General features: G+C 44.6%; 6 protein-coding genes across 8 annotated transcripts; 2 read left to right on the top strand and 4 right to left on the bottom strand.

Annotated features, from left to right (window-relative positions):
- Positions 1 to 284: 284 nt before the first annotated feature.
- On the bottom strand, positions 285 to 1,766 carry TSTA_051310 (uncharacterized protein). Its single transcript, XM_002485603.1, has 6 exons — positions 1,596 to 1,766; positions 1,384 to 1,465; positions 1,012 to 1,340; positions 825 to 927; positions 446 to 769; positions 285 to 390 (listed from the first exon to the last, which is right to left on the bottom strand). The coding sequence occupies exons 1-6, from the start codon at positions 1,639 to 1,641 to the stop codon at positions 324 to 326; spliced, it is 951 nt and encodes a 316-aa protein (XP_002485648.1). The 5' UTR covers positions 1,642 to 1,766; the 3' UTR covers positions 285 to 323.
- Positions 1,767 to 2,292: 526 nt separating this feature from the next.
- On the top strand, positions 2,293 to 3,548 carry TSTA_051300 (uncharacterized protein; the record flags this gene model as incomplete). The annotated part of the gene is made up of 2 exons (XM_002485602.1): positions 2,293 to 2,592; positions 2,697 to 3,548. 2 exons carry the CDS (start codon positions 2,293 to 2,295, stop codon positions 3,546 to 3,548), a joined length of 1,152 nt encoding a protein of 383 aa, XP_002485647.1.
- Positions 3,549 to 3,767: 219 nt separating this feature from the next.
- On the bottom strand, positions 3,768 to 5,176 carry TSTA_051290 (uncharacterized protein; the record flags this gene model as incomplete). The annotated part of the gene is made up of 3 exons (XM_002485601.1): positions 4,967 to 5,176; positions 4,780 to 4,867; positions 3,768 to 4,708 (listed from the first exon to the last, which is right to left on the bottom strand). Exons 1-3 carry the CDS (start codon positions 4,979 to 4,981, stop codon positions 3,768 to 3,770), a joined length of 1,044 nt encoding a protein of 347 aa, XP_002485646.1. The 5' UTR covers positions 4,982 to 5,176.
- Positions 5,177 to 5,932: 756 nt separating this feature from the next.
- On the top strand, positions 5,933 to 7,059 carry TSTA_051280 (short-chain dehydrogenase, putative; the record flags this gene model as incomplete). The annotated part of the gene is made up of 4 exons (XM_002485600.1): positions 5,933 to 6,017; positions 6,085 to 6,310; positions 6,370 to 6,633; positions 6,690 to 7,059. The coding sequence occupies 4 exons, from the start codon at positions 5,933 to 5,935 to the stop codon at positions 7,057 to 7,059; spliced, it is 945 nt and encodes a 314-aa protein (XP_002485645.1).
- A 635-nt stretch (positions 7,060 to 7,694) lies between these two features.
- TSTA_051270 (class V chitinase, putative) lies at positions 7,695 to 8,963 on the bottom strand (the record flags this gene model as incomplete). The annotated part of the gene is made up of 3 exons (XM_002485599.1): positions 7,695 to 8,461; positions 8,531 to 8,817; positions 8,890 to 8,963. The coding sequence occupies 3 exons, from the start codon at positions 8,961 to 8,963 to the stop codon at positions 7,695 to 7,697; spliced, it is 1,128 nt and encodes a 375-aa protein (XP_002485644.1).
- Positions 8,964 to 10,342: 1,379 nt separating this feature from the next.
- Positions 10,343 to 11,831, bottom strand: TSTA_051260 (uncharacterized protein). 3 transcript variants are annotated; one of them, XM_002485596.1, is made up of 3 exons: positions 11,715 to 11,777; positions 11,637 to 11,646; positions 10,343 to 11,553 (listed from the first exon to the last, which is right to left on the bottom strand). In XM_002485596.1, exon 3 carries the CDS (start codon positions 11,431 to 11,433, stop codon positions 10,543 to 10,545), a length of 891 nt encoding a protein of 296 aa, XP_002485641.1. In that variant the 5' UTR covers positions 11,434 to 11,553; positions 11,637 to 11,646; positions 11,715 to 11,777; the 3' UTR covers positions 10,343 to 10,542. The 3 variants fall into 3 exon arrangements, with proteins under 3 accessions (XP_002485641.1, XP_002485642.1, XP_002485643.1); XM_002485597.1 differs by having other exon boundaries at positions 10,343 to 11,281; positions 11,344 to 11,831; XM_002485598.1 differs by having other exon boundaries at positions 10,343 to 11,541; positions 11,637 to 11,831.
- Between the last annotated feature and the right edge of the window lie 1,836 nt (positions 11,832 to 13,667).

The raw sequence follows: 13,667 nt of genomic DNA, 5'->3' as shown, positions 1-13,667 counted from the left end.
CGAAAATATAGATTTATAGGTGTTATATACAAATTTTTATGCGACGCGATGTGTACGCGTTTCTGTCGGCAGAATGAATGGCGGTGTGGGAATTTCGGATATGGGGGGTGCCAACACATTTTTCATCCCACTGTATGTATCACGTATTGTATTCAAAGTATAGGTAATACGAATACGCCCCTTAAGGCCCACTTTCACCGAGCCCGACAATATGAATGTGGGCTAACTAATCTGGGGTACAGCGAGTCAAAAGGAGTGACTACTCCCTTATCTTGTAGGTCACGGGACATCCTAAAGCCAGATCTATAAAAGCAAGAACAAATTCAATTAGAAGTCAATATCCGAGCAACCATTTTGACACAGACTTCCTTCTCCAAGACTGCACCGAACCTATTGAACGAATCAGGAGAGATCAGATAAGAGGCACGGTCGAATTTGTACGTACCCATAACAACGGACATGATGGACTAGACTTTCAGCTAGTACACGAAGTTGGGTTATATCGAGTTTGTATGCCAGTGGTTGATCCATGATATAATTCCATAGTTGTATAGGGCTGAATTCTTCATCATGCACGAGTTCGGAGGACAAAGTGGTTAGACGCTCAAAGATCGTCCTTGATGCCTCCAGTGATGGGGATCCATCGTTAAAAGAATGGGGATAATGATGGGTACTTAACAATGGCATGGAGGCGGTTAGGACATGGCCAGAAGGCTCGCTCGAATTATTGAGATCTACATTAATGTGACCAAGGCAAGGCTTTTCGAGTCTGGACTTCACTGTCAGATATCATAATTAAGGCAACCAAGATTATGAGAACTTACGTTAGGACAAATTCCATACCGTGGGCAAGTAATGTTTTATCCATAGCTGATCCGGCCTCCGCAGGTTGACCAAGTTTCGGGCTAGGTGAAGACAATGTCTGCGCTATATATTGGACAACAAGACATCTGGTAAATGGATATGCTCTGTAATGCAAAATTTTGTGAGAGAGATCCTGGAGTTACTCACTGATATCCGTCGTAGAATTGGCATTTTTTGATCTCTGGCGCGGCGCAGGAATGTCATGCACGGTGTTTTCGACATTTGGGTCACCCACAATTGGAAGCATGAGCGCAGCGTTGGTATCTAATTCCGTAGCATGTCGACCATACTTCTCGACTGTGGGAAGTTCAATACCATTGATTTTTATGACCTCTTGGAGGCTATATAACTGAGCCTCCAGATCGCTTATTTTCTTCAAGAAGCTGGCTTCATTAGTCCGCAGACGCAAGACTTCGCTTTCGAGTGTGCTGTGGTAATGAGCTTTGCGTTCTCGATGACTGCTGTATACGCGTGAGCTATAACGCAACAAAGAAAATGTATGGATAGGCATGACACTACCGTTGAGCTTTGCGAACTTGTTCCCGACGTTTCGAGTACGCAGACTGACTGCGGCTTGACGAGATGTGCTCACTGTCATTGTCTTTGAACATCCATATCGAACATGTATCAGTCAATAAGTGAACATTCGTCTCGGATCTCATAGCGACAGCAATAATATCGCGGGATTTAAAGGCACAAGAAAATTCACAGTTTCACGGAAAGATACTAACCCTTGGCGGACCAGTGCCCTGATATAAAAGTGAGTGTTTTCTTCATTTCGGCTCTCTGCAGGTCGAAGAAGAATTTAGCCCCAGGCTGTCGTGGGCGTCTTGTGATAGCTCGCTGTACCGCTACCGAATAGTTTCTCAGTAGTTCAAGCGAATATTGCTGATTGAGGGTGTGGTGATGTTGAGCTAGTTAATTAAGTTAAGTCTTTCTTTGATTATGGAATCCGAGCAATGGCTACACTAGACCTAAACTAGCCTAGCGCACTTACATGAGGAAAATGAGATTCCATAATCGCATCTTTTCCTAAGTAGGTTTAGCGCGAGGGGAAATCGCAATTTGAAGCGACCAGTCCCAAAATAGCAATGGTCAGTGATTCCATAATCGGGCACTTCTGTTTCAAGACGGCTTCAGACTCCTATCTAGACGTATATACCAGCAGTAGCTCTGATTTGGGAAATTAGAATACTGCGCAGTATTTGGAATCGGAGGTTCGCACCAGTGTCCGCTAAACATGGTTTGCTCAAATTGCCAGGTATAAACACAGTTGCTATTTCCCTGTTCTGACTCCACCAAACAAGATATCATATCCACAACATTCCTTCATTGCAGTATACTTTCAAAGCAGCAGCAGTTCCCAATCATTCCAAGACTATCTATTCAAGTTGCGCCATCCACTGTCCCTTGCGATAATTCCTCACTATGCTTTTCTCTTTCAAGTTCTGCATCGCAGGTGCATTGGTAGGGCTATTAGCTACAGCCCAGCTCCTGGATGCCTCATGCAAGTCATGGGAAGCTCCTTCTGGAGCCAAGGCAATATATATCCTGAACAATGGAGATTCGAACTCGGTGGCCGCCATTCCGATAGCGCACAACGGTACTCTATTTGGTGGCGTGACAAGAGCCACGGGAGGAAATGGCGGTAGTACTGTCAAGGCCACAGGCGGTTTCAACGGTCCGGACGCTCTGGGATCGCAATCTTCGTTGACTGTTGTGGACAGTGTAAGTCATCATTTCGACCCCCATCTCATTGGATAGCAGATGGCTCATATATCGGATCTTTATTTGCTGTCAATCCTGGATCAAATACTTTGAGCATGTTGAAGGTTTCAAAGACAGATCCAACCGACTTGAAGCTTGTTAATAAGCCAATCGCAGTGCCTGGCCAGTTTCCTGTGACTGTTGCAGCCTCAAGCAAGAACAGTCTGGTGTGTGTAGGTACAACTGGCGCTCAAGCCGGGGTTTCATGCGCTTCCTATACACCAGGAGGTTTGGGTAGCATGAGCCCGCTGACGGTATTTAGTCTCAATCAGACAACACCTCCATCCAGGCCACTAAATGGCGTTGCACACACCTTTTTCTCCGATGACGAGGATCGCCTAATCACAACAGTAAAAGGCGACCCTACAACTAACAACACTGGCTTTGTCTCTGTGTTACCGGTCGAGAACTTTTACTCTTATCCAGGTGCCCATGATACGCGAAGTTCTCTTAACGGTACAGCTGTACTCTTCGGCGCAGCTGTCATACCTGGAACTTCCACCTTTTTGGCCACGGACGCTTCTTTCGGTGCGGCAATTCTCCAGGTCAATTCATTTACAAACGAAGTTTTGATATCCTCCAAACAAACCATTCCCGGTCAAAAAGCCACTTGTTGGGCTGCGTATTCAAAGCAAAGAGGAAGCGTTTTCGTGACCGATCCACTCGTTAACCGTCTTGTTGAACTGAGTGCACTGGATTCCCAGGTCATAACAACAATTGATCTCACCAATGGCGACTCTGGACTGATTGATCTCAAAGTTTCCGGTCGCTACGTTTACGCGCTATCGCCCGGAAATGGTACCACCCCTGCAGCTGTGACGGTTGTGGACTCATTTGTAGGAAAACAGATTCAACATTTCCTTGTCGGTGGCTTGGGCGCAAGTAAAAGCTCACAGGGGGTGGCAGTATTGGAATAGACCCACATAGTCCACAATGACCAGAGGCGAGCAGGGAGTTAAGGATTTTCATTGCAGTGCGCAAAGATAATATGAATGGATATCGATATAGAATAGAACTTTTTTGTGACCTCAGGAGCATCGCTCGTTAGCATACCACGTTTCTCCAATAATAATTTCCTTTTCGTGTATAAAACTCGTTGACGGATGCGATGCAAACAATAGATTCTACATTCCATCTCACAGCTTGATGGCGAGTTTCTTTTCGCCCCTGGCTGCACGCCAAGTGTTAGTAGACATAAGCATGTCAGCACAACCCTGTAACAGAAACCACCACTTTCCTATGAAGTTTTCACTCAATTCCCATGCATTTGACCGCCACGGGTCACCCCATAGTATCATGCCGCGCTTATATACGTTATTTTCTCCCTCGAAAAAGCCACCGAGAAAGTCAGAGCAGAGATCATCCGCGTCGATCCTATCTTGATATCTGATAATATTATCTCGCATGGTCGCAGAAGGAACTACATCTATCCAGGACTCATGCGGCGTGGTTCGTTGTAGATATGTAAATTGCAAGCAAGGCGGCGAGTTCTCCGGTGGGCTGGATAAGTCTTCCGTATAAAAGTCATCCCAAACTTCAAAGTCACGGCCACTTAGGCGTATCAAAATGGCCATGTTGGTCAAAATTCCTCGGAGGGTATTGTGCTGGATGAGAACGAAGAGTTTATGATCGAGAGACATGGGGAAGTCAATATCGAATTCTGAGCCGTGAAGGAAATACTTTTCGCTCAAGAACAAGAGGGAATCAACGTTCGAAGGAGATGAAACGCTCTCAATTTCGCTGGACCTGGTGTCAAGAGAAGGTGGAGGGTGAAAAGCTAAAGAATGGCATAGATCAGAAGGTGAAAGACCATATATCAACTCCCATTTCCGCCACGCTCTCAGTTCGGCCCAGACGGCAAATGTAGCTTCTGGATCTCCTAGCGCTTCATTTAGAATCGCTCCGAAGGCCTGCCAGTTGCGGAGCTGATGTAATGTGATCGGCATGCGCTGATGACCACTGATATGATTCAAGACTACCTTCTGAAGGAGGCTCTTATCAACACGCGACGGTACGGGTGTGTTAGTAGTAGCTTTCTCTTGGCTTTCTGATTTGTGTTCCAGTTTCTTCCGTCGCCCTGTATACGAGTGTCAGTACCGGCAACAATCGCCCACCTGGCATAAAATATACTGGCCAATAAAAACGTACTCCAAGCTCTTTGATGCAGACGGTTCTGGCGTCTGCGTCGCTCAACCGGATCCGTAGTCCCGGTCCAGTCATCATCACGAATACGGGCCTAATCGCTTTGGTCAGCTCAACCTAATAGCACTACTGGGGTGTCTTAGGATAGTGGTTAATTCAAGCACGTTAAACCAGTTTTGACTTTTACACATACCTCTGCAGGTAACATGGTAGGTACTATTGACTAGGAGGAGAGGTTCCAGGGTTGCGTGTTATTCGCTGGTGTCACGTTACGATATGCAGGATGAGCGAAGTGCACGAGGGAAAGTGGACAAGCGTTCCATAGCCGATAGCAGCTGTCAGCCACAAGTAGTTGATTTCCGGAATCAGATCTGATTATTCCACCGTAGATGTTTAGGCGTGTGTGTGAAAGGTTTCGTATTGCGAGAGTCGTCGAAGAAGCGACGTTGCGAGCGGGGCCGCAAGATGGAATCCAAGCTTGGGAAGCTTTGCACTAACAGGTTACCCTGCATAACCTCAAATGTCATTGGAGGGACCATCGTTTAGCCTGCTTATCATGCATTACACTAGTCTCGATGGAGAGCAACTCTAGCGGTAGTTGGCTTAGACTATTCTGTTGACAGCTTACCCTGCATATACATCATTCCTATTACAGCTAGCTAGTGGGTCGAGTCAGCCCTGATCCATGGGACTCTGCACACCATCCCCATTGTCGGATATTTTATATCTTATTATCATTATTAATCAAGTTTGTTGTCCATACCCAGCGCTATAGGCTATGACAGACCATATATCTAACTATAGAGACATTTCAGTACCTACGGAGTTATCGGATAAGAAAGCCACAACTTCATCTATGAAACAGCTATCACGCAAATGGCTTTGCTTACAAGCGTCAGGCCTCCCTTTGAGTGCATTCTTGGAAAGGCTTGCTCGGACATGACTCACGGCGTTAAGATGACTCCGAAGCAGCTGTGCTCATGGAATCTTGGAAGCAATATAAATATGTGGCATTGCAACATCTTGGAAATGAATGCTATTATCGCAACGCCCTACATCTTGATCTACCAACACCAAATTTCCAAACATCTCTCTAAACTGTCATACGCCAGTCAAGTTCAAACCAGTGATTCAGCAGCTTCGTCTAAACAACTTCTCTATGCCCAACCTCGAACAGTTTGTGAACTTCGACCCGGAGAAGGATATTCCAAACCTTGATGGAAAGGTTATATTTATAACCGGAGGTTGGTAATTGATATGAATTATATCCTTTACCGATCAGAGCACTAATCACATCACTTGGGGTATTAGGAACTTCTGGACTCGGAAGAGTTTCAGTAACCTCGCTTGCAAAGCACAATCCAGCACATATCTACTTTACTGGTCGTAACCATCAAGCGGCAGAGAAATTGATTCATGAAGTGCAGATAGAAAAGCCTTCGGTAAGATTGACTTTTGTCAAAATGGACATGACATCATTGTCTTCCGTCAAGACAGCTTGCAAAGAATTTATACATGATAGACTGGATGTTCTTATGTTAGTCCGCCGAGTAGGATACCTTTTGGATTTAGTGACGACGGCTGACTGCAGTTCAGGTGCAATGCAGGTGTTATGTTTATTCCCGCCGGTGTCAGTTCAGACGGCTTTGAGCTTCATTTTGCCATCAATCATCTTGCCCATGCAATGATCATTCAAGAACTCTTACCATTAATGAAGAAGACTGCCAGTTTGCCGGGATCGGATGTACGTGTGCTGTGCCTGACGTCGACAGCTTGGATGAGTCATCCAAAGAATGGTATCACGTTCTCAACTCTTCGAACCCCACAGAAGGGGTTCATGGGATCATCTTTCAGATATGGGTAAGCGTGAACCTACTCCTCTCCCCACTTGGAAGGCTATTAAATGGTCATTATAGGCAAAGCAAGCTCGCAAATATCATCTACGCGGCCGAACTCGCCCGCCAATGTGCCAATACAAATATCAAATTTATCTCTGTCCACCCAGGAGCTGTCAACACACACTTGACAATGTCAATTCCTTGGCATCTCAGATTACTCACCACCATTGTGCTATGGTTCTTGGGAGTGACATTTATGGAAGAAGCCCAAGGTCGCCTAAGTCAGCTTTGGGCCGCGGCTGGTTGTACAAAGGATGAATTAGTAAATGGAGGATTTTACATGCCTGTGGGAAGATTGAGTAATGATAGGCTGGATAAGACTGCTTTAAGTCCTGAACTGGCTCTGGAGTTGTGGGTTTATACTCAAAATATCTTGAGTAAGTTTTAATGTCCTTGTATTCTATTAGATGAGATGTTGGCGACAGCATCATATCAATCATACGACCGGCTCAGATTTTGCTGCGAAGTCGTTACTTATATTTAGCTATTTTTCATTAGATTATTGTATTTAGTATGGTATTTTATTCTTACTGTCTGTTCAAACGATCTTTTGGGGGCCTTCTTTCAACAATTCTTAAGCGTCGACTATAAATGCACCATAGTGAGCTTATTAATTATAGTAAGCTCTGGGCATGTTACTTTATGGTCATAGTTTCAGCTTAGTGCTTTGGCTAGTTCTTGCCGTAATTGATGATGCTATTTGTCATATATATTCGTTCCCAAATGCACAGCGAGTGTTAGAATGCCGGGGAAAATGACCGAATGACTGTGAATGAAAGAAGGGTTTCAACTGCCCTAAGACTCCCAAGGTCATGGAACCCGGGCTATAGGAGCATTGTAATTTTAGATATATCAGTTGTAATTATGGTAAATAGCACAATGTATACCGGGAGCACACTCTTTGGAATCTAGATTAAGTATTTGAAGGGCCAAGAGCGAACCTATACGGGGAAATTAAAGATTGATCATAGTGAAAATAGATACTTTGAGCAGACGACAAGTTCTCACTCGATATTGCGCTTCTTACGGCGCGGCTGCAACACCAGAGTTGATCGCCTTAAGCTCGCTCCAATCAAGACTATCTTCACCCAAGCTCCATGCCATGACACCTCCCAAACCTGTCGCAGCAATAATATCGGCAAATTTTTGAGTGATCAAATCTGGAGTGTCCCAAGTCCAAAAGAGCTGCGCATCACTGTCCCAATAATACTGTCCACCAGCGTCTTCATCGGTTATGCCGTTAGCTTTGGCTTTGCTCCATGACGATGTAATGGAGGAACTTGAAACCTCAGGACTAGTCTCGAAGGTCACTGCACCAGACTTGCCGGTGTCTTGACCATTAGCATCCTCAAGTTCCACCGTAGCGCAGCCGACTGGGTTAGTAGCACAATCAGAGGATGGGTCGGTAGTGAAGTATTTGGCATAAAATGCAATACCTAGGTTTCCCTTTGTTGCGTTCATGCCAATGTCAAGATAGTTATTGACTGTTTCCAATGAGTCTTTAATGCTTGTATGATGTTTAGTAACGTTGTCACGTCGATTCATTAAATCATAGCTCATGATATTGACCATGTCGACGGCGCCGAAAACCGTAGGGCCATTTTCAGCAGTGTATCCAATCATATCGCGCTTGAGTCCTGGAGTTGCGATCGAGAGGATCTTGTCGTCACCAATGGCATCACGGATAGCTCGAACCAGGAGAGGCAAAGTATTCACTTCAGCGGCACGTTGCGAGTTTGGAACTGTTTTGTAGTCTGCTCCGTTGCCTCCAGGATATTCCCAGTCAAGGTCTGTGTGAAGCGAGGAAGGAGACTGTCAGCCATCGTCTTAAATATAATTGATAGATAATATATGCTTACCAACGCCGTCAAGGCCGGTTGACTCTAGCATGGCCGCGACGTTTTTCGCATAAGTAGATCGTGAGGTCTCACTAACAGCGGCTGTCGAGAAGCCAGCATTGTCACCCCAGCCTCCGATAGCAACCATAATCTTTGTTGTGCTGGGGAAACGAGCTCTAAAGGTATCAATTGACTCGAACGGTGTAAATGTGCTTCCGCTGTTGAAATTTTCCGATGGTGCGAATGCCATGATGGCATGTGTCACCGATGACACAAGATCACTTGATGGTAGACTGGAAATGTGCCATCTTTGTAATACATACTTGTTAGAGCAGGAGATTCTAACACACATAATAAGGATGGTTATAGGTTCGACTTACTGGTCAACATACATGACGTTCCTCAGTGCAGCCGCATGAGCGGCGAGGAAGCCAGTGAGAGCAAGATACTTCATGATGGTAGACTGTGCCGGATAATTTATCACTTTTTTGAAGTAGTGCACGAGATAGTGGCAGCCCTTGATTTTGAGTCGTGAAAGCGATTTTTGGAAAGGAAGGAGTAACTGCTCTGGAAGAAATATTTGAGAAATGAGCCCCCGCAGCTTGTATGTTGGAATGTTTTGTAAACATGCTCCAGATCATCTTGCCAAACATAGTGGCAGTCACATTGACAGCATGTCACCAAGGATGACAGTACCATTTTTGATATAAGTAGTAGTGGAAATTCGGCGACCGTTCCAAGCGAAAAAAATGGCTCTAACGAGGCCTGGAAACCTTGCATCTTGATTTATACGCGTACCCCGGTATGGGCGCCTTGCTGGTAAATCCCGACATTGACTGTCTACGTTGGCCTTGGGTTTGATTAAAATTTGAAGATCACGTAGGGAATGTAAGATCTCCATTATTCAGTAGTAGCCCCATAAATCATTAATAAATTGATTGGGGCTCATTATGACCATCTTGCAACTGGCGCGCTTGGAAAGGTCCAATAATGAGACTCTGCGATACAACATTTCTAGATCATGAAACACGGCGTTTCGCCGGTTCTTACTTGATATTGAATGAGCTAACTAATGAAAGATCCATTAGAAACTGTTTAGCGGGTCGGTTATAACTAAGCGCTTGTAATCTAAAAAAGGACCTCCTGGCCAGCTACTGCGTACTGAGTTGGCTATGTAGTTACATTCCTGGTGGTATCTCCCAGCCAACCCATTTTCGTTGCTTTGGACAGAAGCCCTAATCGGAAAGGTACGTACCATCAAGTGCTCCCTACCAACCTGAAAACCCAGAATCAGCGTGTGTGCACGCGATGAAACGTTATCCCAGAACTCACACACTGAACAGTCGAATCGCTTAGCTCAATGGCGCATAAAACAACGGCCAGAGTAATAATACAGTGACCGAGTCACGTAGCTACATGAGTTTTAATAATGACTCCAGTTATAAGAATCAAAATAGCCTTCGACGCAGGAGTAGAGAGCCAGTTGCCAACTTGTAAGCAGACTTTTTGTAGATATTTCGGCACGATGATGATGTCTAGTTGATGTTGGCTGTACGAGTATTGAGCTGATACAAGATCAGTAGTTGTTGCTTTGTGGGCCCTTTTGCTTTGAATATCAAATGTCGCGAGTGCATTGGGTTAGAAAACACGTCTATACTCAGTTTTGACGTCCACAGGCGAACTGATGTTTCATCTCCCTGATATGAAGGCCAATGGCTCATAGTGGTTCTCCTTGAGGTTCTTTCCAGTAAGACGAAATGGTTGGTATATATTTACCAGCCATAGGTACTTGTTCAGCTGTATAAGCCGTCATTCCAGTTCAATGGGTTTCTCAAGACGAAATATTGATAAATTGACAATGCAGTCGTCCTAAATGTACGACTTGAGGTTATGGGAGGTGAGACGCATATACATGCGAGATTTTTGCGTAGAAAGCCAACAACAATCCGCTCCTGCGATTTGATGAGAAGCTGCTACCAGAGGCGATTTTTATCATCCTTTGGCTCAATATGCTGCAATAAGGTCTATCTACGTCAATTATCGAGGATTCGGTGCACTGCAGAAACGAGATATGCCCCACACTTTGCGGACCACCATTTGTCTTTCACTTGTAGCATACAAATCCCGTAATGACCTAGGATCATGAGAGCCATAGTATCCTTGGATTCCACAAGTTCGATATAACGACGATTGACGAGAGTCAACCACATGAAGACCATCGCTGGATGTTCACGATTCAGGTTGACAGCGTTGAGGGTACAACGGAGGATCCTAATGGCCTGCTGATATTCGGTCTTGTTTTCCGTTTTCTCTTTAGTCTCGGGAAGTGAGGCAACTAAGTGCTCTATATTTCGCACTGTTCGATGCAAACCATCTGGAAGTGGCGGTGGATGGTCCCATGCGCAATAATCGCGCAACAAATAGGACTTCTTGATTTCACACCTTTCTTCGCCTTCTCTCCTTACGGCTAGAATTCCCTTGGCCAATTCGGAGAGTGCTACAATGTGTTGCGAGAGACATGAAGAGTCCGATAGCGTCATCAGTGCGTAAAGAAAGACAAGCATGGCGGTTGCATACATGGCATCAAAATTGTTTATTGTGACACCAGTAACATGAGGCGTGAGAAGGGACAACGCTGTAACATGATGGTTAGTCGCCAGCGCCGCGTAGAATCTAATATCAGCAAGATTCTCGGGGTTTGCTGTCTGCGACAAGTGAAGAGCCGATACGGCCAGAATACTGTGCATCAAGTGTGGATAATCGTAACTATCTCTGGGAACATGATGAGACCAGACTTCCTGGAAATCGCTTCGATCTGACAACGTGAGACTGACGCTAGATGAGAAATGATGCAACAAAATCTGTTCGAGATTCCGTAAACTGGTGAATAGAGGAGCTGGTAAATGGCCTTCGGACGAGTACATAGCATTTCGACGGTATGCATGTGAGAGTCGATTATGGGATAGGTTTGGTGCATCTTCCGTGTATCGACATCGTTCCTTTCTTCGTGAGCAATGACTGCACACAGGTCTCTGAAAATCGCACTATTGGCCTCATATCAGGCTCATCTTCCGTATCACATATGTATTGCTTTCTGCGGTTTCGAATGGCTAGCTGCTGTGCGTACCTTTACTTTCCTAGACTTGCATGTCAGACAACCGTGGCGAGATTTGAGATGTTGGCGCCTGGAAGGCATGATGCTAACTAGGCAAGAGGTATATAATATTGCAGCACACCCAAAGAGATAGCTGGCTCGGAATCATTGTAATTTGCGCGTGACGGGATGCGAAAGGAGAAGTAGTTGACTGTCGTCTGCAGTAGTGAGTCTCCTGGTAACGTCGGACCTTCGACGATTTTCCCCGCGGCTAAGCCATACGCGCTAGTCTTAATGTGGTAAGGTTTACGAACTCAAATTTTCATTGGCCTAGAGATAGTGGACCTCCTTAACTGTCCATCATTGGTTTATCGCTTATCCTAATCACTTGCTGATTAGGTTAGTTAGTTAGGGCATAAGTAATCTAGGGTTGTGTTGCTGTCAGATAATCCGGCTTTCAAACGAGGCAGAAAGATCGACTGTTCAATCTTACAGGTCTAAAAGGCACCTTTAGGCATATATCTGGGCACCTAGATATCAGCCCAATATTTACCCCTCCTGATAGCTCACAAATCACCCCGCCAAAGGTGTCTATAAAGGACCCGGCTTTAAAGACTTGAAAGACAGACAGAGAACTCAATACACATACAATCTTGCTAGTCGCTTCTTTTTTCCATCCCAGTAAAACCATCTTCAGGATTGGCCTGGAATCAACCGACTAATCCGACAGTTGCTAGGGTAAAATCGGACTATAACGAACAAAGGACCTCTCCCCAACTAAGCCAATATGCAGATAATAATTTGATTTCGGAATGGCGACCACTATAATGTACTAAACTCCTTAATAATAAATCCTGGGGATACTTGTGGGTCCACTTTGAAGCATTTGAAGCTGAAATTAGCATAAGGAAAGGCCTTCATTTCGTTATAACTTGGTTTCACTATCATAGAGGCTCCCATCTTCCAAGGTAAGGGCTCTGGGCATCATCTAAAATGCTTCCGAAGAGTCTTGATATGAACTTTTCCTAGGGAAATGCTGAATACAGGTTATCAATCTGGCCTATGCGATATGCATGGAGATAGAAACAACGCATCTCATAGAGAATCAAGGGATACTGTCACGCTTTGAACGTTCCAAGGGGATCCTAACGTATGTATTCAGATTATACTCACGAATCATTAAAATAAGGTAATCTTCCAAAGTGGTCGAGTGACTGTCAATCACTAGATAACGGTAGGCTATGTCATTAATGGGGCTGATAAATAAATAACTGTCTTGGAAGAACCATAAGAGTAATAATCAAGACATGTATGCCATCCAGAGAGAGACAGTAACCATGTAATCATTAGCAGTTCTATTCAGAGTCTCCTACTGTCAGATGCATGGACCCCTAGCACAGATCCAATCAATGCATCTTGGAATACTTCTGTCTATGAGATATTATCCGTACGGTGATCTTTATTGACAAATGAGCTATTCGCTGGTAGCTTGGACTCGATGGTTTTCTAATATTTCCTAATCCGGTAATTATTTTTTGCCCGTACTTGTTGGATTAGCTAAGCTGATTCAACCAATCAGATAGAGGAGATTTGTCAGCCAATAATAGCGAGCCACACACGGATCCACCGAATAGGGGGTAAAAGGTATCTTCCACCTGGACTGCACTTAGAGACAAGAACAAGAACAACAAGGATCAAGGATTCCCACATCTTGTGCATACATAATTTGATACGTTGAGATAAACCGCTAGAGATTGTTACATACAATCTAACAGTACTTGCCCTCAGTTTCCGGTTTCGGCAAAATGAAAATAAAAAGCGCCTTCTATCTACATATATAGTGGCAGTCCTTCATAATCCATGACGATCCGATCAAGTACGCATTCAACAAAATCATTGAAATCGACATTTATGTCATATTACAGACAGATGCGAAACCTCCTTCACATGTTTTACACACACTCTCTTCTTTTTGCCCCACATCCCAAGTCTAGCCCCTGAGACTAGTCCAAGCCAGTATTTTATATGTAAATGTAATACTCATCTTTTATATATCTCTGATCT

The sequence above is a fragment of the Talaromyces stipitatus genome, genomic scaffold, assembly GCF_000003125.1.
Source record: "Talaromyces stipitatus ATCC 10500 scf_1105507295515 genomic scaffold, whole genome shotgun sequence".
Classification (NCBI taxonomy): Eukaryota; Fungi; Ascomycota; class Eurotiomycetes; order Eurotiales; family Trichocomaceae; genus Talaromyces; species Talaromyces stipitatus.
This window is presented reverse-complemented; position numbering and strand designations above follow the sequence as displayed.

Coding starts and splice junctions, on each gene's coding strand:
- TSTA_051310 (XM_002485603.1), bottom strand. CDS start 1,641: ATGAAGAAAACACTCACTTTTATATCAGGGCACTGGTCCGCCAAGG. Junction 928..1,011: donor CAATTCTACGACGGATATCA/GTGAGTAACTCC, acceptor TCCAATATATAG/CGCAGACATTGTCTTCACCT. Junction 391..445: donor CATCATGTCCGTTGTTATGG/GTACGTACAAAT, acceptor TTCGTTCAATAG/GTTCGGTGCAGTCTTGGAGA.
- TSTA_051260 (XM_002485598.1), bottom strand. CDS start 11,705: ATGCCTTCCAGGCGCCAACATCTCAAATCTCGCCACGGTTGTCTGACA. Junction 11,542..11,636: donor GCAAGTCTAGGAAAGTAAAG/GTACGCACAGCA, acceptor TGCGATTTTCAG/AGACCTGTGTGCAGTCATTG.